Genomic DNA, 23,333 nt, shown 5'->3' on the forward strand with positions numbered 1-23,333 from the left:
CCTACCAAGGTAGATCCCCCTCCCCTGCATTCACTGAGGTTTCAGAGGAGTTAATTCAGTGGTTCTTAAACTTTTATACTGGTGATCCCTTTCACATAGCAAACGTCTGAATGCCACCTCCCCACTCCACCCCATTATAAATTAAAACACTTTTTTATATATTTAACACTATTAGAAATGCTGAAGGCAAAGCAGGGTTTGAGGTGGAGGCTGACAGCTCGTGACCTCCAGTAATAACCTTGTGACCCCCAGAGGGGTCCTGACCCCCAATTTGAGACCCCCGGGTTAATTTAATTTTAACACCCTGTGTCCATTCACATGCAAGTGCTATTTTGAGCATTTCAGTTTTCACAACATAGGCTCATCCCAGATTCTGGAACAAGCTTAAATGCTGAGTTCGTGAAGTATGTACATAAGCTATATTAAAGACAAACCCACAGTAACCGTCTCCAGTTTGTGAGGGACCCCATGGAGCCTGTCTCTAGGAAACAGATAAATGCAAGAAGGTTAAGTCCATTAATGGCTATTAGCCAGGATGGATAAGGAATGGTGTTCCTAGCCTCTGTTTGTCAGAGGGTGGAGATGGATGGCAGGAGAGAGATCATTTGATCATTACCTGTTAGATTTACTGCCTCTGGGGTGCTTGGCATTAGCCATTGTCAGTAGATAGGATACTGGGCTGGATGGACCTTTGGTTTGAACCAGTATGGCTGCTCTTATGTTCTAAGCTAAGTGAACCGGAAGTTATGGAGGCAGATATGAGTCAAGGAAGCCAGAAGAGTATCAGAAACCTGGAAAAATCTCTTGACTGGATCGGCTCAGGTGTTTGGTCACAAGCTGAGGTCCAAAAATGTTGGCTTTTTTTTTTTAGCCGAATTTTTTTATTATTTCTTTAAACAATCAAACACAGCAAGCAGGAAATATTTGGCCACACACTTCTGAAATCTCAAACTATATTCAGGTTTTGGCAGACTAATATCAACTTTTCAATTAAAAAACTACAACAAATTTTGAAGGAAAGCAGACATTGTCCGTGATTATTTTCTGCTTTTTAAACCCCCGTAGTTTTTGATCCAGAAAAAGTTTTGACGGAAACTATTTGTCCAACCCTTTTAATGAGCTTTAGTGCCTTGTAGCATTAGCTGATGCTGAGAACCAGTGATACCTTGTAAAGAATTTTTCTCAAAACTGGGTTTGTGCGAAGATGCAGAAGGTTTATTTTTCCCAGGGCCGCCCCGTGGGTGCGGAGCAAGTGCGGCAATTTGCACCGGGCCCCACAGTGGCCCCTATGAGAATATATACTTGTATAGTATTGCAATTTTTTTTATGAAAGGGCCCCTGAAATTTCTTTGCCCCAGGCACCCTGAATCCTCTGGGCAGCCCTGCTGCAGATACACCCGTTCAACTTCCAAGACCAGGTGCACCCCCCAGTGAGGTGGTTTAGAGCCCATTCAATGAGCATCAAGTGGAGGGACTGGGTTGTGATGCAAACCTAGGATGACCAGCAGTGGCTCCAGGACTTTCAGATGTAGAAGACCACATTCCTGGAGTTGAGGGTCAAGCTCACCCAACCCCTGCAGTGCACAGACACCGAGATGAGCACTATCTCGACAGTCAAGAAAGGAATGCACATTGCCACATGGAATTGTGTCACCTCATATCTCTATTGGTCAGTGAGGAATCAATTTGGTGCCAAAAAATCAGTTTTGGGGTTGGTCATCATGCAGGTATGCCAGGTGTGAAATAATGTCTTGCTGTTCTGGTTAGAAAACCTGGGCAATGTGCAGGAAATAACAGATGAATTCAATGACTTCCCTAACAATGCTGAGTCCTTATTGTGTGCCCCTTTCCCTAGAGAGATGTTGAGTACATAAACCACAAGGGTTACTGCTCTATAGTACAGAGGCCTTAGTGAACCCTAGTGAGTGGTTTACTGACATGGATGTTGGCTGGTTGGGAAAAGTCCACACCCCTCAAAGTTTTGGGAATAAAAGGCTTTTTGAAAGGCTGAAAGCTAGGGTGTTCTCCCCAGTCTGTCCAACCAACTTTAGCAGGATTTGTGTGTCAGCTCTGCCTCTCTCTTGGTGGCTCGGCCCACCCTTTCCTTCTCTGGAAGCTGTACATCAACAACCTAGAGAGAAGCAAGATTTAGTGATCACTTGGGCAGGTTCAGAATGACTAGGGAGTGGACTTTGAAGGGCAGGTGAAAATGTCTCATGAAAGGATCAATCTTTGAGGAGTGTCAAAGTTAGAATCAGGACTCATAATTTGTCAGACCACTCTGCTTTATTAGCGCAGTGCTTCGCCAATAACACCCAGATAATGTGAGCACCATGCAAGACACAAACTATCTTATTTATACAGATAAAAGAGCGGGAATTAGACAAAGGGACAAAGAAAGCAAAACAGTAAAATTCACCAGGGGCATAGCATGCATATCCTATTTCCTTACTAACTCTTATCGATCTAAGGCTAATACTTCACCAATTGCCCTTAAACGGTGCAATTGTTCTATGTTAATGTCTGCATTCCTGACACCTGAAATGCAGCATTCCAACAATTTTGCTTAAAGGTACAGACAGCATTTCTTTAATCCTTTCTATTTTCACAATATAATTCATTCTACTTTCACAGGAGGAAAACATTCCAGCAGCCGTTGATGCATGCTGTGCAGTGCATAATATTGGTGAGGCCCAACTACTAGGCTGGATGAGTGAGGTGGACCGACTGTAAAAATGTTAATGCTCCTAAGCTTACAGTTGCAGTAGCATTCCCATTCTGTTCAATGGCATGAGAGGAGAGGGTAGAAGTTGATAAAGTACAGTTTGGAGCAGAAGAGAAATGGTCAAATGAAAAAAAGTCCCATTCAATTACATCACATGAAGGCAGACAAATCAATTTTGACCCATTTTATAAGTGCTTATACACAAGTGCTCGAAGTTGAACTACTAAAATGGATAAGTTTGAGGGGCTGATATTAAAGGAGGATATTGACATCGTAAACATCATAGAAACTTGGTGGAATGGTGATAATCAATGGGACATGGTAATACTAGGCACAGAATATATAGGAATGATTGAATAGGTCATGCTTTTGGGGGATAGGAACTATTGTGAATGAAGGCATAGACTGAAATATAGCTAGGAGTGGACAACAAAGAGGATGGATCACTCGATGATCGCTCTTGTCTATTTGTTTCCTCTCAAATATCTAGCACTGGTCACTGTCTGAAGAGAGGACACTGGACAACACGGACCATTGATCTGACCCTGTGTGGCCATTTCTACATTCTTATAGAAATGCAAGTCACAGTTTGAAAAAAAAATTACCAAACAAGACAATCCTACCGATAATCCTCTCTGGACTTTTAAAGATGGACAGAAAAGGTGTTCTCCGCATCCACTAGAAAATGAAAATGTATTTTTCAAAAAAAATCTTCAGATTTCCATGAAAAATAATTATTTTTTGATTGTCCCCAATTTTCAGTGATTATGAGATCATGTTCAAGGGAAAGTGGAAGACAAGTGGTCAAACCCAACACCTAATTTTCAGAGCTAAATGAATCCATTCCGGGAATAGAGATACCAAACTATGTGCATCAGTAGGCCAATTAATCTAATTTCATAAACACCCTCAGAGAACGTTTCAGGGTCAGGCTGCAGACTGAGTGTCTGATTCTCCTCTGATGGGTGTATACCACTCTCCAACCCTCCTGATTTTCCTACAAATGTCTGAATGTAACCCTGTTGAATGCACGGCCCGGTCACTCTGGGGGGAATGCTTAGTTCGGATTTGTCCTGAGGCTGCTGGGTGGAGACATGGGAGGGAGGGGAAATCAAAGAGAGTAGACTTTACAAAGCTTTGTTAAAGAGTCATCACCCTATGCTACTACACCTTTGTGTACAGAAGCCACGGGACTGGATGAAAGAGCACTTCCTCTTCCCCGGCCGCCAACCACCAATGGGACTGATGGAACCTGCTGCTTGTCAGCGGTGTTTAAGCAGATGCTCATCCACCAGCCAGTACATGGGCGCAGTTAGATGCCGTGACGGGTGCCATGACGCCCACGGGCACCATGTTGGGGACCCCTGGTTTACATTAACCAATTACCCAGCCCACAGTGAGAGGATGCACCCCCTTGCTTTGAGTGTCCCTCGCTTCTCTTTGCCAGAAGCTGGAAATGGGGAACAGAGGATGGATCACTTGATGTTTCTCTGTTCTGTTCATTCTCTCTGAAGCACCTGGGATTGGCCACGGTCGGAAGACAGGATTCTGGGTTAGATGGGCCATTAGTCTGACCCAGTATAGCCATTCTTATGTTCTTAAGGTGAGATTTTACACATACTTTAATCTGTGAAATGTCAGCCCCCCAGGATCGACTACACTAGAGAGGTTATGAATAAGTGGGGTACTCCATGGTGCAGAGCAGAGACTACACAGCACTTTTCCTATAATCATTACTTTTATCGGCCATCCGAACAATACACAATCCGAACAACACACATCCGAACAATACACAAAACACAAGCTGATAACGGAGCGCGAGGGAGATCAATATTAGTGTAAGAAGTCCTGGGATATTAGCACCAAGACTGGGATTTTCAAAGGGGCAAAAGGGATTTTATCACTCATCTCTCATTGAATGACAGTGGGCACTGGGCACCAATAGCACATATCTCTGTCATCTGAACTGAAAGTAAAAGAGGCTGTTTTCAAAAATGCATGCAGACACACACACACACACACACACACACATACACACACACTCTCTCTCTCACACACACACACACACACACATTAAGCCAAGGGACCATTCTTGAGTTCCAGTGTGCGGATCAGCATTGATACAGAAGCGGTCAAATTCCAACACAGATCTCAAACACTCCCATAAAGTTCAGTTGTGTTTGAATCCATATTTCCAAATCAGATGCATTTCTAAGGTACATGAACAGATAACAGTGTGAAAAAATGTAACATAAATACACAAAGGTTTGATAGATTTATTTTTAAATCACTCTTATAATGGCATACGCCAGTGTTGGGAGTGACATACACATTTATAGAGAGAGACGAGTACAAATGGGAACTGCAAGTTTAGATATATAGATAGATAGGTTGTATGGAGATAAATAGGTAGATCAGTAGATAGATTGATACAGGGGGTGTAAGGAGAGAGAGAGAGAGAAAGAGAGAGAAAGAGAGATTTTGACTGTTACTGTCCTGAACCCAAAGGATTATTTAGCTCAATGTTCAGACAGAAGGTTCATTTTAGAAACACTGAGCTGATGGTTCTTCCCAAAGCTTCTCTCACGTCCTTGTTCCTCAGGCTATAGATGAGGGGATTCAACATAGGAATGACCAGGGTATAAAACACAGACACCATTTTGCTCTGAGCTGGAGCAGACAGCGAACTGGGCTGGGCATATATGAAGGTAAGAGTCCCATAAAATAAAATTACGGACATCATGTGGGAGGTGCAAGTGGAGAAGGCTCTGTGTCTGCCCTCAGCAGAGCGTATCCTGAGGATGGCAGAGATGATGCAGGCATAGGATACAAGAATGACCATGGACGTGCTCACGATGATGAGGCTAGATAAAGTGAACAGCACCAGTACATTGATGTCTGTGTTGGTGCATGAGAGGCTTAGCAGGGGTGGAATGTCACAGAAGAAGTGATCGATCTCATTGGACCCACAGAAACACAGTGTAAAGGTAAAGACTGTTTGCACCATGGAGTTTACACCACCACAAACATAGGAACCCACCAGCAGCTGAATGCAAACCTGTTTGGACATGGTGATGGGATACAGGAGCGGGTTGCAGATGGCAGTGTATCGATCATACGCCATGGCTGCCAGGATGAAAGCCTCAGTACTGGCAAAGAGACCAAAGAAGAATAATTGGGTGGCACATCCGTGGAAGGAAATACTCTTGCTGCCTGCTAGGAAGCTCATCATGGCTTTGGGGGCAATGGTCGAAGAGTAGCAGAGATCTAAAAATGACAGGTTCATGAGGAAGAAATACATGGAGATGTGCAGGGGAGAGTTGGCACTAATGAGAAAGACCATGGTGGTGTTCCCCAGCGTGGTTGTCATGTAAATCACCAGAAACACCACAAAGGGGCCCTCCTTGAGCCCCAGACCACTTCCAAACCCCAGCAGGATGAATTCCGTCAATGTTGTGTGGTTTCTTTCTTTCATTGTTTCTGTTTACCTGATAAAAGGAATGAGATAAACATTTTTTAAAAGAACAAAAGGGCTAAGGAGAATGCAGAAGGCTGCAGGTCCCTTTTGTATCTCACTCCCATTGAAGATAAAGGCACATCTCATGTTTGCTCAGATAAAAGTGGACTCAACCCTTAGAAATGTCATTACATTGCTTCTTAATAAATCTCCAGAAGTTCTGTTAGAAATTTTGACTTTTCTGCAGTAGAACACCAATTTATTGACTTTCCCATATAACTATTTACAAGAGGGAAGTTTTCCCATAGAGGTCAAGATTCTGCTACTTTTATCATGATCTTACTTAATGAGATCCATGGGACTCCCCATGGAGCGAAGGAGTACTTGACATGAGTTATTGTGGTGAAATGTGGCCATCAGTCCACACAGTCCTTTATTTTAAGGCTAGAAAGGAGCAAGATGAGGATTTAGTACACATCAAGCACAAGAGTTTGTGACTGAATTGGAGCATAACTCTGTCTCTCTCAAAGTTAGGAAATGCCAGGACCAAAGTTGCCCGTGCAACTTTCATTCACTGCCCTGTACTTACATATTATGATTAGACGTGGACTGGCTGGATTTTTAGAGGTACTTGACAGCAAACACATGTTGATGAAAAAACATTTCCATCAATAACCACTAAAATCTACAGACAGGAAAAGCCATAAAAACTCGGCTTGAGAACTTACTAGAGTTTGATTTAAGGATGTTTATTTTGTACATGTTGATATCTGTTAATCACCATCTGTGTTTTAGTGGTTATAACGCTTTAACTTTTTATATCTCAATGTGTACTGTCATTAAATATTTAGCATCTAACCCCCTTTATTTGAGCCCCCCCCCATAATTTCCCATAACTGTGAAAATTTCAATTGATAACAATTGAAAAAAGGCTTAAAAATAAACGTCAGTATGCTCCGTTGAAATTATATTAAAACACTGAATTATTCCAAGCTTAATTATGATAGAGTCCTTAGTTACCTGATCACACATTATTATTTCCCCTTACTGAGCAGGTATTGAATATTTTGTTTCGTCTTCATCGTTCTGTGGGTGACCCTAAAGCTTACTTACTGCACACTATGCAAACCCAGCTCTGGAGAGAGAATTATTAATTCACGCAGGGGCTTTCCTACAGTCCCCCTCACTATAGTATCTGAGTGCTTCACAAACATCAGTGAATTTGTTTTCACAGCACTGGAGATAAGGGATTATTATTCTGCGCCCAACCTTTCCCTGTCCCATTCCTGGCTCTTTCCCAAGCCTGGCTTCTTGTCTGATTTTATTCTCCTCACCGAGTCAGTCCCCGCTTCCCAGGCTTCTTATACCAGCCCCAGTATCCTTCCACAGCCAGTTTCACTCACCCCCTCCATCCAAAATCCCCCTTCCCACTTGCTCGCAGTCCCAATCTACCTCATAAAATCTTGCTATCTTCCCTCCACCCTCATCTCAGTTCCTTCTCCCAGTCTCTTTCCCCAGCCAATGCTGGTTCTGCCCCTTCACCCTAGATATTCATTGGATTTGTCCACCATGCCTCCTTATCTCCTCCACACTTTTCTACAGGTTCTCAGCCCCAGTCTTCCTGTTCTCCCCCAGCTCCTCATCTGATTTCAGTCTCCCCATCACCTACTGGCTAGCAACACCCGCCCCTTCATGTCCCTCCCTGGCATCCAGTCCTACTCTCTTTGCCCATGTAGTCTCCCTCCCAACTCTCAGCGCTAGTTTTATTGCCCAGTTAGTCCCAGTTTACCTCCCAGTTCCCCGTTTCCTTGTCCAGTCTCCTCTCCATGCCAGCTTCTAGTTTTTCTCCTGTCACTTTAGTAAAAAAAAATCCCCCTTGACTTAATCTGGAGACCTTTCTCATTTTTATGCAGATCCTAGCACAATGTGACCCTGAGCCTTGATTCTGGTGCTACTGTAACAATTATAATATTTAAAGCCAGTCATATTTTTTTCAGCACAATAGCGTAGTTTAAATTAAATGAAAATATTCACATAAAGTGTCTTCTTTCCTCAGAACAGTTCATTTTTTCCTTGGAAAACCATTCTCCCTCCTCAGTTTGTAATTAATTTTCAACTGAACATTTTTAGTTTTTCAGTGAAAACTGAAAACTTTCGGTAGGGGAAAAAAGTTCAGAGCAGCTCTTATAATAACAAACACAATCAAAACTTAGGTTTAGTGACACTTTAGGTAGCATTAAGGCACTCCTCACTAGCCAGAACCTAAAAGCACTGAAATCAGAATTGAAAGAAAAGTCTTCTGTATTCCTTGCCACCATCATATTAGAGAAAACACTGTTAATAATTCATTCTGGCATTCCATAAGGCTTTCGGATCGATCTCCAACAGTAGCCTGAAATCAATACATACCCCAGCTTTGTTCAACTTGCAGAACCTTAACAGAGACTTCATGCTCTCTTCTGTCAGGGGATCAGCATATCTGCCTGTCACACAGCTCACATACTTACAGTGTTCATCTGCTTTAACACTGCTGAGTGATAGAATTTGAAAATGTCACCCCAGACTAAAGGACCACAACTATTGCGGCTGTTAGGTTCTATCAACAGCCAGAAAAGTCACTTTTACCCCTGGCAATATCGCCTCCTCACTGACCTCTGAACAATGAGCATTGACTTCACTGATGAGTGTTTCTGCTTCATTACAGGACCTTCTGGGACATGGTCCCCAGGTTCTTCATAAGGTTCAGAAATTCAAGCAGGATATTATTTTTAATGTTGCTTTGTTATGAGATTACAGTGATTTCCCAGACTTAAATGAACTGTGTGTTTTTAGTCTTCTTTCCATAAAGATATTGGTTACTCTCCTCAAAATAACATGCCAAATGAAGCCAACTGTGTGATCAGTTCTACAACCCTTACTCTCCTTGAGTAGCACTTACTGACGCAAGTAGTTCTGCTGAGTAAGGAGTGTGGAATTGGCGAGTAACAATTCCTTTTTTCTTTTTTCTTCTTTTTTTAAATATCAGAATTTCTTACAAAATGGGAATTTGAGATCTAAGCCAGCTCTACCAAGGACAAAACTAATTGAACAGAGTTCATTCATATTTGATCAATTGTGCTGGTGCCTTGTGTCCACGCAGCATTAGGATGTATTGGGAAAAGATGTGTTGTAATCTGGATAGGAACCCTACTGTCCCCTAATAAGACCTTTTAGCATGTTACCTTGTGGGAGATTTTCCCAGTGCATTGTGGAATACCCTTATGTCTCTCAGAGACTAGAGGGAATCCAGGAGAAATGTTGACAATTCCCTCCGTTCCATCCAATAGCCTGCTGCTCTCATGCCCAGTGTATGAATTGTCCACTGCAAAGATGCATGCAGTGGTGAGAAACACAGCACTCTTCCCCATTTTATGTATAGAGAAAACAATTCTCTTTTATTTGCAGGGCCCTTATGCTCATATAGAGTCACCTGAGAATGAGCGAAGAAGACAGTCCTGTGGATACACCCATACAACTTTCCAAGCTCAGGTGCACCCAGCAGAGAGGTGGTTTGGGGCCCATCCGGTGAGCACCAAGTGGAGGGACTGGGTTATGATGCACATCTGGGATGACCAGAAGTTGCTCCAGGGCTTTCACTTGTAGAAAACCACATTCCTGGAGCTGTGGTCCAAGCTCACCAAAAGTCTGCAGTGCACAGACACTGAGATGAGCGCTATCCTGGCAGTGAAGAAAGGAATGCACATTGCCACATGGAATCGTGCAACCTCATATCTCTATCGGTCAACGAGGAATTAATTTGATGCTAGAACAGGCCTGCACAACTTACGGCCCGTGGGCTGCATGCAGTCTGCAGAGCCTCACTGTGTGGCCCGTGGGGGGATTCTAAATCCCCCGCACATGGCACTCTGCGGGCAGCCCAGAGCCCTTTGAATCCTACCCATGGCAGGGAATCAAAGGGCTCTACGCTGTCTGCAGCAGCGAGGAGCCCAGAACCCTTTAAATCCCAGCTGCGGCTGGGAGTCAGAGGGCTCTGGGCTGCCCGCAGCGGAGGGGAGCCCAAAGCCCTTTAAATCCCAGCTGCAGCCGGGAGTCAAAGGGCTCTGGGCTGCCTGCAGAGATTCCCAGCCGCGGCTGAGATTTAAAGGGCTCAGGGCTCCCCGCAACCGCGGGGAGCCCAGAGCCCTTTGAATCCCAGCCCGTGGCCACTGATTGCCCCCTCCCCGGACTCCTGCCCCAACTGCCCCCCAGGACCCCCACCCCCTATCTAAATGCCGCTGCTCCTTGTCCCGCAATTGCCCCCTCCCAAGACCCTTGCCCCTAACTACCCCTCAGAACCCCAGCCCCTATCTAGGCTTCTCTTCTCCTTGTCCCCAACTACCCCCTCCTGAGACCCCCCCAACTTTCCCCCAGGACCCCACGCCCTACCTGTCACCTGATAAACCACTGGGACTCCCATGCCTATCCAACTGCTGCCTGTCGCCTGACTGCCCCCCTGAACCTCCACTCCATCCAACCCCCCCTGCTCCCTGTCCCTTGACTGCTCCCCAAAACCCCCTATGCCGTCTCCAACCCCAGCCCCCTTACCATGCCACTCAGACCAGCGTGTCTGGCTCCATGCAGCTCCAGACACGTTGCTGCCATGCTCCCCTGCGGAGCCCTCCCCACCCTCCCCAGGACCTGCCTTCCAGATTTGAACACCTCAAAATTCAGGAGTGCTCAACTCAGTTTGGGCAGCTGTTACTTCATTTCTCCCAAATCAAATATAATGATCCACTGTAACTTGCTGTAGAAAAAGTAGGATAAAATTGAGCAAGAAATGCTTATTAGGGCTGGAATTGCTATTTTCAACAGCCATTGCCGCCTTGTTTGTTTAAAAGGAATACAGTGATATTGCACTGGAAAATTCCTCATAGAAAGAAAGAGTGGAACAAAAGAATAATAAAGGCACCTCAACTTTTCCTCATTTATGGAGAACAGTCTTATAATATGCATCCAGATATCCTCCAATCACACAAGCTGAAAATTGTTCCACTTTACTGCAGCTCTGTAACCATATGAGAACCAATCCTGTCTGTGTTTTGTGCACATCCAAAATTCCTGCTGAATGACCTGCCCTGGGAGCGTTACCCAGATCCAGGGCTCGGGTGGAGGGTGGTGTGGGGGAGGGGGGTGGCACTGGTAGGGGGGATCCCAGGGCTGGGGCAGCAGCGGGGTGGGGGGAGGGCACTGGTGGGGAGGAAAGGGGGAAGCCCAGTGCTGGGGCAGCAGGGGGTGTGGGTCAGTGGGGGGAGAGCCCAGGACTGGGGCAGCAGAGGGGTACAGGGGGGGAGCCTAGGGCTGGGATGGGGGGCAGCCAAATTTTTTTTTGCTTGGGGCAGCAAAAAGCCTAGAGCTGGCTCTGCCGGGTTCCCCCAGCCGCCGGAGCCCCAGGCCCTTTAATTTGACCCTGAGGGCTCCCAGCCACCTCTTCAGCTGGGAGCCTACAGTTGATTTAAAATAAAGTATCACCTCTCCACCCCCAACCTTCTTTTTTGGCCCACAGCTGTTTTGGTGGGGCGGCGCTGGGGAAGGAGGGTTTGTTTCTGCAGGGCTGGGCAGTCCTAGGGCGGGGTGTTTCTGCGGGGTTGGGAGGTTTTGGCGCTCAGCTGTTTTCTTTGGAGTAATGTGGCCCTCGCTGCTTTACGAGTTGTGCAGGCCTGTGCTAGAAAATCATTATGGGGTTGGTCATAGTGCAGGTATGCAAGGTGAGAAATAATGTCTTTCTGTTCTGGGTAGAAAACCTGGGCAATGTGCAGGAAATAATAGATGAATTCAATCACTTCCCTAACAATGATGAGTCCTTCTTGTGTACCCGTTTCCCCAGTTAGACTTCGAGTACACAAACGATAAGGGTAACTGCTCCACAGTACAGAGGCTTTGGTGAAACCTAGTGAGTGATTTGCTGACATGAATGTTGGCTTGTTGGGAAAAGTCCACACCCCTCAAAGTTTTAGAAATGCAGGGCTTTTTGAAAGGCTGAAAGCTAGGGTGTTCTCCCCAGACTGTCCAACCGACTTTAACAGGGTTTCTGTGCCAGCTCTACCTCTCTGTTGGTGGCTCAGCCCATCCTTTCCTTCTCTGGAAACCGTACGACAACAACCTAGAGAGAATCAAGGAGAGGTTTATCGATCACCTGGGCAAGTTCAGGATGACTAGGGAGTGGACTTTGAAAAGCAGGTGAAAGTGTGTCATGAAAAGGATCAATCTCTAAGGAGGAAAACATTCCAGCAGCTGCTGATTCATGCTGTGCTGTGCATAACATCATGTGACCAATGGTGAGACCCAACTACTAGGCTGGATGAGTGAGGTGGACCGACTAGAGCTGTACGACATGTTTCTTCTCCGAGGCCTACAATTGCAGTAGCATTCCCATTCTGTTCAGTGGCAAGAGAAGAGATGGTAGAAGTTGATAAAGTACAGTTCAAAGCTGAAGGGTAATGGTCAAATGAAAAAGAGCCTCATTCAATTACATCACATGAAGGCAGACAACTAAATATTGACCCACTTTATAAGTGCTTGTACACAAATGCTAGAAGTCAAAATACTGTAATGGGTGGGCTTGAGTGACTGATATTAAAGGAGCATATTGACATAATAAGCATCACAGAAAACTTGCTGAAATGATGATAGTTAAGGTTAAGATTTAATCAAGGGTATTTTTAATAAAAGTCAAGTACAGGTCACGGACAAGAAACAAAAAATCAGGGGCCTGTGACCTTTCCAAGACTTACACCATAAATACTCCTGCTTGAATCTTGGGGGGGGGGTGCTGTGATGGGGGGCACTGTGGGGAAAAGGCCCTCATACCAACTGCGGGGAGAAGCCGGGGGGGCCCGCTGCAGCTCCCACCACCATTGGGGAGGGGAGCTCTGGGGGGCTGCTGTCGTTCCAACCACCACTGGGGGGGAGGGGCAGGGAATCCATGGGGGACAATGGCTGTTCTGGCCATGGCTGAGGGGAAGCCCAGGGGATCAGGCACTGCTCCAACCACCCGGGGACCACTGCGCTGTGACTGTTCCCGCTGCCCCCACTACTCAGGCAGCCCCTGTGGCCCTCTGCATCGGCTGCTGCTTGAGCAGTCTAGGGGCTAGTTTCCCGGGGATGCCAGAGCAAGGGCTGGAGTGGCTAGCTGCGGGGCCATCCGAGTTGCTAGCTGCAGAGGCACTCCGACAGAGCCAATGTGTCTCCCATCCAAGTGTGAGCATGTCTCTTCTTCTGCAGGTGCAGACTTCAGTGAGAGCAAATGGTGTTCAGAATCACTGAGGGTGAGAACAGGAGTTCACAACTGTATGATGCCTCCTATGTCTGAAATACCCACGTATGTAGCTGTGAAAATAACCAACTTTCCTAATCACTGGCTTAATTAAAAAGAATGTGGTTTGGGTTGACACAAAATTATTTTTTCGATGATGATGATGATGGCACTTTTTCTATAATAATTTTCATTTGGCCATCCAAACAATACACACACCACAAGCTGGGAAAGGAGAGAGAGAACAATATTAATGTAACCAGTATGGGTATTCAGGCACCAAGGTTGGGATTTTCAAAGGGACCAACAGTATTTTATCACCCATCTCCCATTGAATGACAGTGGGAACTTGGCACCAATAGCACATATCCTTGTCATTTGAACTGAAAATAAAATGGGGCTGTTTAGAAGTGCCCATTGTTGGTTTAACACTGACCTTTCTCCCTCATTGAAACCAGAGGTATAACGGGCATTGACTGCAACACGGAGAGCTTCTGAAAATCCTACCTTACCTCCTTTCAGCAGGAGCTAGCCAGTACAGAGAGAGAGAGAGAGAGACACACACACACACACACACACACACACACACACACACACACACATATATTAAACCTAGGGAATATTCTAGAGTTCCAGTGTGTGGATCAGTGCTGATAGACCAGTGGTGAAATTCCGACACAGATCTCAAACACTCCCCAACGTTCAGGGGTGTTTGAATCTATATTTCCAAATCAGATGAATTTCAAAGGTAGAGGAATAGATAATAGTGTGAAAAAATGTAACATAGAAACACAGAGGGTTGATGGATTTATTTTTTAAATCATTCTTATAATAGCATACACCAGTGTTGGGAGTGGTGTACAAATTTAGAGAGAGAGACAAATACAAATGGGAACTGCTAGTTTAGATCGATATATAGGTAAATTGATAGATAGCTAGAGGGGGTGTATGGGGATAGATAGATAGATTAGATTATGACTATTACAGTACTCATCTTTCCATAACCCAAAGGATTATTTAGCGAAGTGTTCATAGAGAAAGTTCATTTTAGAAACAGTGAGCTGATGGTTCTTCCCAAAGCTTCTTTCACATCCTTGTTCCTCAGGCTGTAGATGAGGGGATTCAACATACCGATGACCAGGGTATAAAACACAGACACCACTTTGCTCTGAGCTGGAGCAGATAGCGGACTGAGCTGGGTATACATAAAGGTAACAGTGCCATAAAATAAACTCACGGACATCATGTGGGAGGTGCAGGTGGAGAAGGCTCTGTGTCTGCCCTCAGCAGAGCGAATCCTGAGGATGGCAGAGATGATGTAGGCATAGGAGATGAGAATGACCATGGAAGTGCTCACAATGATGAGGCCGGATAAAGTGAACATCACTAGTTCATTGATGTCCGTGTTGGTGCATGAGAGGCTTAGCAGGGGTGGAATGTCACAGAAGAAGTGATCGATCTCATTGGACCCACAGAAGCACAGTGTAAAGGTAAAGACTGTTTGCACCATGGAATTTACACCACTGCAAACATAGGAACCCACCAACAGCTGAACACAAACCTGTCTGGACATGGCGATGGGATACAGGAGCGGGTTGCAGATGGCGGTGTATCGATCATACGCCATGGCTGCCAGGATGAACGCCTCGGTAGCAGCAAAGAGACCGAAGAAGAAGAATTGAGTGGCACACCCAATGAAGGAAATGGTTTTGCTCCCTGCTAGGAAGCTCATCATGGCTTTGGGAGCGATGGTGGAGGAGTAGCAGAAGTCTAAGAGTGAGAGATTCATGAGGAAGAAGTACATGGGGGTGTGAAGGCAAGAGTTGACTCTAATGAGTAAGACCATGATGGTGTTTACCAGCACGGTTGTCATGTAAATCACCAGAAACCCCACAAAGGGACCCACCTTGAGCCCCAGACCACTTCCAAACCCCAGCAGGATGAATTCCATCAGTGCTATGTGGTTTCTCTCTTTCTTTGTCTCCATTTCCTTGGGAAAAGTAATGAGATATGCATTAAAATAAGAATAAAATGTCTAAGGAGGATACAACAGGCTACAAGCCCCATTTGTAGCTCACTTCTATTGAAAATGAATGCAAGTCTCCCCTTGCCTTAGATAAAAGTGGACTGAGCCCCAGGAAATGTCGTTAAATTTCTTCTTAATAAATCTCCAGAAGTTCTTTTAGAAATTTTGACTTTTCTGCAGTAGAACACCAATTTATTAACTTTCTCATATATCAGTTATTTACAAGAGGGGAATTTTCCCATAGAGGTCAAGATTCTGCTACTTTTATCATGATCAGGGCCAGTGCAAGGATGTTTCGTGCCCTAGGCGAAACTTCCACCTTGTGCCCTCCCTCTGAGGCACCCTCCCCATGGCAGCACCCCAGCCCCCACCCTCCACCCTGAGGCACCCCTCCCAGCCCCAGCTCTCCCCTGCTCTGCGCACAAGCATGAGCACCCCGAGCACACCATGGCTGCTTCACTTCTCCTGCCTCCCAGGCTTGCAGCGCCTAAGCTGACTGGAGTCGCAAGCCTTGGAGGCGAGAGAAGTGAAGCAACCACGGTGTGCTCGGGGAGGAGGCGGGCAGGGGTGAGCTGGGGCAGGGAGTTCCCCTGCATGCCGCCCCCCCTACTTGCTGCAGACGGCCCTTCCCACGCTCCCTTGCCCCAGCTCCCTCTGCCTAAATGCCGGCGGCGACCAGGGCGGTCGAAGATCCGGCCGCTGTGGTCACTGCCAAAGAAAATGGAGCCCCCCAAATCCCAGTGCCCTAGGCGACCGCCTAGGTCGACTAAATGGTTGCACCGGCCCTAATCATGATCTTACTCACTGAGATTCATGGGACTCCCTGTGGAGTAAAGAAATACTCAACATGAACTAGTGTGGTGAAATGTGGCCCTCAGTGCACACAGTCTTTATTTTAAGGCTAGAAGGGAGCAAGATGAAGGTTTAGTCTGCATCAAGCCCAAGAGTTTGCGACTGAACTAGAGCATAACTCTGTCTCTCTCAAAGTTAGGAAATGCCAGGATTAAAGTTGCCTGTGCAACTGTCATTCACCTCCCGGTACTTGCACATTATGATTGGATATGGACTGACTGGATTTTTAGAGGTACTCCACAGCAAACACACACACTGATGAAAAAACATTTCCATTAATAACCATTACAATTTACAGACAGGCAAAGTCAGAAAAAAGCTGCTTGAGAACCTACTAGAGTTTGATTTAAGGATATATTTTTTTGTACACATTGACATGTGACACTCACAATTTGCGTTTTAGTGGTTATAAAGCTTTAACTTTTTATATCTGAATGTGTTGTGTCATTAAATACTGAGTGTCTAACCTCCTTTCTTTGAGCCTCTATAATTTCACATAACTGTGAAAATTTAAATTGATAACAATTGAAAAAAGTCTTATAAATAAATGTTGATATTATCCAATGAAATTATATTAAAATTGAATTTTCTGCCAAGGCTAATTATGATAGAGTCTTTAACAACCTGATCACATATTATTATTTCCACAGTACCTCTCCCTCACCCAGTGCACAGGATGGATGAAGCTCACTTACTGGACCGTTATTCAATATTTTGTTTTGTCTTTATTGTTCAGTGAGTGGCCACAAGACTTGCTTACTGCACACAGTTCTAACCTTGCTCTGGAGAGAGAATTAATTCCCCCAGGGACTTTCCTGTAGTGCCCATCACTATAGTATCTGAGCGCTTCATAATCATCAGTGAATTTGTTTTCACAGCACTGGAGATGAGGGATTTTTATTCTGCCTCAAACTCTCCCTGTCCCAATCCTGACGTTTCCCCAAGTCTGGCTCTTTGTCTCATCCTGTTCTCCTCATCGAGCCAGTCTAAGTCCCCTCTCCTCAGGCTTCTCAGCCCAGTCCAGTCTCCTACCAAAACCAGTTTCGCTCAACCCTTTATCTAAGTCCCCCTTTCCCACTAGCTCCCAGTCCCAGTCTCCCTCTCCAGGCTCCTTATCCAATCTCACTATCTTCCCCCTGCCCCTCATCTCATTTCTTCTGCCTGTCTCTTTGCCCAGCCAATGCTGGTTCTGCCCTTTCACCCAGAATCCTCATTGGATTTCTCTACCCTGCCTCCTCCAGCCTATTCTACTGGTTCTCAGCCCCAGTCTTCCTGCTCTGTTAGTCCCAGTATCTCCCCAGCTGCTCATATGATCTCGGTCTCCCCCACACCTACTGGCTAGCAATATCCCCCCTTCCCTTCATGTCCCTCTCTGGCATCCACTCCTACTCTCTTTGCACATGTAGTCTCCCAACTCTCAGCACTAGTTTTATTGCCCAGTTTCATTGTCCAGTTTACCTCCCAGCTCCCTGTTTCCTTGTCCAGTCTCCTCTCCATGCCAGCTTCTAGTTTTTCTCCTCTCACCTTAGTTAAAAAAATCCTCCTTGAATTCATCAGGAGACCTCTCTTTCTTATTTTCACACAGAGCCTAGCACAATGTGACCCTGAGCCTTGAGTCCGGTGCTATTGTAACAATTGTAATAATTAAGCCCAGTCATCAATTTTTATCAGCAGAATAGTGGACTTTCAATTAAATGAAAATATTCACGTAAATGTCTGCTTTCCTAAAAACAATTCAATTTTTGTCTTTAGAAAACCATTCTCCCTCTCCGAGTTTGCAATTAAGATTTTAACTGAATATTTTCAGTATTTCAATGAAAACTGAAAACTTTTGGTAGGGGAAAAAGGTTCAGAGCAACTCTTATAATAACAAACACAATAAAAAATTAGGTTTAGTGACACTTTAGGTTGCATCAGGGCACTCCTCACCAACCGGAACCTAAAAGCACTGAAATCAGAATTGAAAGACAAGTCTTCTGTATTCCTTGCTATCATCACATTACATACAACATTGTTGATAATTCATTCTGGATTCCATAAGTCTTTCAGATCGATCTCCAACAGAAGCCTGAAATCAATACATACCCCAGCTTCACTCAACTTGCAGAATCTTAATAGTGACCTCATGCTCTCTTCTCTCAATGGATCAGCACAGCTGCATATAACACGGCTCAAGTACTTCCAAAGTTAATCTGCTTTAAAGTTGCTGAGAGCTGGAATTTGAAAATTTCACTCCAGACTCAAAGATCACAATTATTGCAGTTGTTAAGGTTCTATCAAAAGCCAGTAAAGTCACTTTTATCCCAGCAATGTCTCCTCCTCACTGACCTCTAAACAATGAGCGCTGACTTCAATGCTGAGTATTTTTGCTTGTTTCCTGGAACCTCTGGGACATGGTCTCCGGGTACTTCATTAGATTCAAAACTTCAACATAGATTTTTTTTTATTGTTGCTTTGTTCTGGGATTACAGTGATTCCCTAGACTGAAATATAAGGCTCATGTCAACTGAATCTGGTTTTAGTCTTCTTTCCATGAAGATGCCGGCTACCCTCCTCAAATGAACATGCCTGGTGAAGCCGATTGTGTGACCAGTCCCACTACCCTTACTCTCATCGAGTAACACTTACTGATGCAAGTAGTTCTGCTTAGTAAGGGGTGTGGAATTGGCCCACAAGCGAGTAACAATTCTTTTTTTCTTTTTTCTTCTTTTTTTAAATTTCAGAATTTCTCACTGAATAGGAATTCAGGTTCTAAACTAGTTCTACCACGGATAAAATGAATTGAACAGAGTGCATTCATATTTGGTCAATTGTGCTGGTGACTTGTGTCCACACAGCATTAGGGTGTATTGGGGAAAGATGTGTTGTAACATGGATAGGAACCCCATTGTCTCCTATTAGCACCTTCTAGTATGTTACCTTGTGGGAGATTTTCCCAGTGCATTGTGGAATACCCTTATGTCTCTCAGAGACTAGAGGGAATCCAGGAGAAATGTTGACAATTCCCTCCGTTCCATCCAATAGCCTGCTGCTTTCATGCCCAGTGTATGAATTGTCCACTGCAAAGATGCATGCAGAGAAACACAGCACTCTTCCCCATTTTATATATAGAGAAAACAATTCTGGTTTATTTGCAAGGTCCTTGTGCTCACATAGAGTCACCTGAGAATGAGCGAACAAGACAGTCCTGTGGATACACCCGTACAACTTTCCAAGACCAGGTGCACCCAGCAGAGAGGTGGTTTGGGGCCCATCCAATGGGCACCAAGTGGAGGGACTGGGTTATGATTCACACTTGGGATGACCAGCAGTGGCTCCAGGACTTTCAGATATAGAAAGCCACATTCCTGGAACTGTGGTCCAAGCTCACCAAAAATCTGTAGTGCAGACATGAGATGAGAATTGTCCAGACATTGGAGAAAGGAATACATGTTGCCATGTGAAATTGTGCAACCTCATATTTCTATCGGTCAGTGGGGAATCAATTTGACACTGAAAAATCAGTTTTGAGTTCCATCATCATGCAGGTATGCCAGGTGAGAAATAATGTCTTACTGTTCTGGGTAGAAAACCTAGGCAATCTCTGGAAATAATAGAAGAATTCTAAGACTCCATGTAGTGGGATGGTCGCCTGCTCCTGCCCTGAAGGCCTTAAAACAGCCCTGGGAGAGCTGTGGCAGGGCATAGCAGCAAGCAAAGGCTGACTGAGGAAGCAGCACAGCTGGGGTCCACACCCCATACAGACCACAGCTGGCCCTTATAAAAGGGCTCTAAGCCAGGCAGTCAGTTACAGTCTCCTCTAGCTGTGGTGAGAGATAGGCCTGGCTGATGGGGAGCTAGATGAGGTACCTGGAGAGCAGCAGGGCTGGGGGAAGGTCACGGGAGCGGGGAAGCTCAGGCCTGGAATATCCCAGGCTGCGGCCTAGTGGAAGGCCAAACAGATACTGGGGTTGCAGAGGACAACCCAAGGCTAGACAGAGGCAGCAGATACAAACTCAACCTTGCCTGTGATGAGTGGATTATACTGCAGTCTGCCCCAGGGAGCAAGGGCTAGTTGGTGACTGGCAGTAGCCTATGACTGAGGCAAGGTGGGAATAGGGGGTGGGGGTGTTTCCTGGGGAGGGGAGACCCTGAAACTGAGGGGTGTGCTGCCAGGGGGCAGCACCCCAGATAACAGGACACTGGAGTCCAGGGAAGGAAATGGGGGCCAACTGGCAGCGGGACACCGGCCTGCAGAGGGTGCTTCAAAGCTGGAAGAAGAGCTAATTCCCAGGATGCCAGCAGGAGGCGCTGCAGGGGTGAGTGCCCCCACCACTACACTCCGTTAACAATGTCTAACTGACTTTAACAGGGTTTCTGTACCAGCTCTGCCTCTCTGTTGGTGGCTCGGCCCATCCTTTCCTTCTCTGGAAGCCTTACAACAACAACAACCTCGAAAGAAGCAACGAGAGGTTTAGCGATCACCTGGGCAGGTTCAGGATGACTAGGAAGTGGACTTTGAAGGGCAGGTAAAAGTGTCTTATGAAAAGGATCAATCTCTGAGGAGGAAAACATTCCAGCAGCCGCTGATGCATGCTGTGCAGTGCATAATATCAGTGAGACCAATGGTGAGATCCAATTACTAGGCTGGATGAGTGAGGTGGACCAATTAGAACTTTAAAAATGTTACTGCTCCTAAGCCTACAGTTGCAGTAGCATTCCCATTCTGTTCAATGGCAAGAGAAGAGAGGGTAGAAGTTGATAAAGTACGGTTTGGAGCGGAAGAGAAATGGTCAAATGAAAAAGTCCCATTCAATTACATCGCAAGAAGGCAGACAAATCAATATTGATCCATTTTATAAGTGCTTGTACAGAAATGCTGGAAGTCAAAATTTTAAGATGTGTGAGCTTGAGGGGATGGTATTAAAGGAGGATATTGACATAATAAGCATCACAGAAACTTGGCGGAATGATGATAATCAATGGGACATGGTAATACCAGGCACACAATATATAGGATGGACAGAATAGGCCATGCTGTTGGGTGAGAGGAACTATTGTGACAGAAGGCTGTCATAAATAAAAAGGGAAGGGTAACAACCCATATGTATGCAGTAACATAAATTCCTCCTGGCCAGAGGTACAGAATCGCTTGCCTATAAGGGGTTAATCAGTTCCATTAACCTCGTTAGCACCTGATCAGAAGGCTCAATGGGGAAAGATGATACTTTAAAATGGGGGGGAAGTTTTGTTTGTGCTCTTTGTTGGTTCCCTTTCGGGACAAAGAGAGACCAAGCAGGTAACCCAGCTCCTAAAAAGATCCTGAACTAATGCATCTAAAATTTACAGAATGTCATAACTTAGTCCCAGATTTGGACCTTAGCATCCAAAATATGGGGGTTAGCATGAAAACCTCCAAGCTTAGTTACCAGCTTGGACCTGGTACGGCTGCCAACACCCAAAAAATTAGAGTGTTTTGGGGCACTCTAGTCCCCACAAAAACCTTCCCTGGGGACCCCAAGACCCAAATCCCTTGAGTCTCACAACAAAGGGAAATAATCCTTTTTCCCTTCCCCCCTCCAGGTGCTCCTGGAGAGATACACAGAAGCAACCTCCGTGAATCCAAGCAGAGGGAGTCCACCCTCTGTAATTCCAGTCCTGGAAACAAAAGCACTTTCCTCTTCACCCAGAGGGAATGCAAAATCAGGCTAGCAAATCCAACACACACAGATCTCCCCCTGATTTCTTCCTCCCACCAATTCCCTGGTGAGTACAGACTCAATTTCCCTGAAGTTCCCCACTAAAGAGAAACTCCAACAGGTCTTAAAAGAAAGCTTTATATAAAAAAGAAAGAAAAATACATAAAAAATGGTCTCTCTGTATTAAGGTGACAAATACAGGGTCAATTGCTTAAAAGAATATTGAATAAACAGCCTTATTCAAAAAGAATACAAATCAAACACTCCAGCCTTTATAGACATGTAAATACAAAAACAACAAAACCATGTTTGGTACTCACGCTTGGAAACAGAAGGTTAGAAAACAGAAATCACTTCTCAAAGCTGAGAGAAAAGCAGGCAGACAGACAAAGACTCAGACACAAACTTTCCTCCACCCAGAGTTGAAAAAATCCGGTTTCCTGATTGGTCCTCTGGTCAGGTGCTTCAGGTGAAAGAGACATTAACCCTTAGCTATCTGTTTATGACACAGAAATTGCAAGTAATGGCAAGGAAATCCGTTAGATTGTCTTTTCTTTTATCTTGTGAATTTTCCCTATGCTAAGAGGGAGGTTTATTCCTGGTTTTGTAACTTTGAAGTTGAGCCTAGAGGAGAATCCTCTGTGTTTAAAATATTTTTATTTACCTTGTAAAATTATCTTCCATCCTGATTTTACAGATTTAAGAACTTTATTGATTTCAGTGTCCTAAAAACCAGGGATTTGGCCTGTGATCACTTTGTTAACCTTTCGGTTGATATATTATTCTCAAGACCCCCTCCTCAGGAAAAGGGGTGGAGGAACTTGGGGGGATATTTGGGAGAGGGAGGGGATAGGGCTCCAAGTGGTCCCTCTCTGAATGTTTGTTTTAATCACTTGGTGGTTGCAGAAACACTGTTCAAGGAAAAGAAAGGAATTTGTGCCTTGGGGAAGATTTTAATCTAAGTTGGTGGAATATAAGATTAGGGGGTCTTTCATGCGGGTCCCCACATCTCTACCCCAGAGCTCAGAGTGGGGAAGGAACCCTGACAGAGATGTAGACTGATATATATCTGGGAGTGGATAACAAAGAGGATGGATCACTCGATAATTGCTCTGTTCTGTTCATTTCCTCTGAAGATCTGGCACTGTCCACTGTCTGAAGACAGGACATGGAGCTACAGGGATCATTGATCTGACCCAGTATAGCCATTTTATATTCTTATAGACATGTAAATCACACATTGAATGAAATTTGCCAGACAAGACAATCCTACACAAAATATTCTCTGGACTATTAAAGCTGGA

General features: G+C 45.1%; 2 protein-coding genes across 4 annotated transcripts; both read right to left on the reverse strand.

The window, feature by feature from the left end:
- Positions 1-5,264: 5,264 nt before the first annotated feature.
- On the reverse strand, positions 5,265-6,212 carry LOC127031333 (olfactory receptor 12-like). Its single transcript, XM_050918080.1, has one exon. It carries the CDS (start codon positions 6,198-6,200, stop codon positions 5,265-5,267), a length of 936 nt encoding a protein of 311 aa, XP_050774037.1. The 5' UTR covers positions 6,201-6,212.
- An 8,303-nt stretch (positions 6,213-14,515) lies between these two features.
- LOC127031196 (olfactory receptor 12-like) lies at positions 14,516-21,068 on the reverse strand. Of its 3 annotated transcripts, none has more exons than XM_050917963.1 (2): positions 21,048-21,068; positions 14,516-15,442 (listed from the first exon to the last, which is right to left on the reverse strand). In XM_050917963.1, the coding sequence occupies exon 2, from the start codon at positions 15,422-15,424 to the stop codon at positions 14,516-14,518; it is 909 nt and encodes a 302-aa protein (XP_050773920.1). In that variant the 5' UTR covers positions 15,425-15,442; positions 21,048-21,068. The 3 variants fall into 3 exon arrangements, with proteins under 3 accessions (XP_050773920.1, XP_050773919.1, XP_050773918.1); XM_050917962.1 differs by lacking the exon at positions 21,048-21,068 and adding an exon at positions 16,342-16,348 and having other exon boundaries at positions 14,516-15,444; XM_050917961.1 differs by lacking the exon at positions 21,048-21,068 and having other exon boundaries at positions 14,516-15,460.
- Positions 21,069-23,333: the final 2,265 nt, after the last annotated feature.

This window comes from Gopherus flavomarginatus, chromosome 11 (assembly GCF_025201925.1).
Source record: "Gopherus flavomarginatus isolate rGopFla2 chromosome 11, rGopFla2.mat.asm, whole genome shotgun sequence".
Taxonomy (NCBI): Eukaryota; Metazoa; Chordata; order Testudines; family Testudinidae; genus Gopherus; species Gopherus flavomarginatus.

Bases quoted from the DNA above. Each gene is read 5' to 3' on its own strand.
- LOC127031333 (XM_050918080.1), bottom strand. From the start codon at position 6,200: ATGAAAGAAAGAAACCACACAACATTGACGGAATTCATCCTGCTGGGG.
- LOC127031196 (XM_050917961.1), bottom strand. From the start codon at position 15,460: ATGGAGACAAAGAAAGAGAGAAACCACATAGCACTGATGGAATTCATC.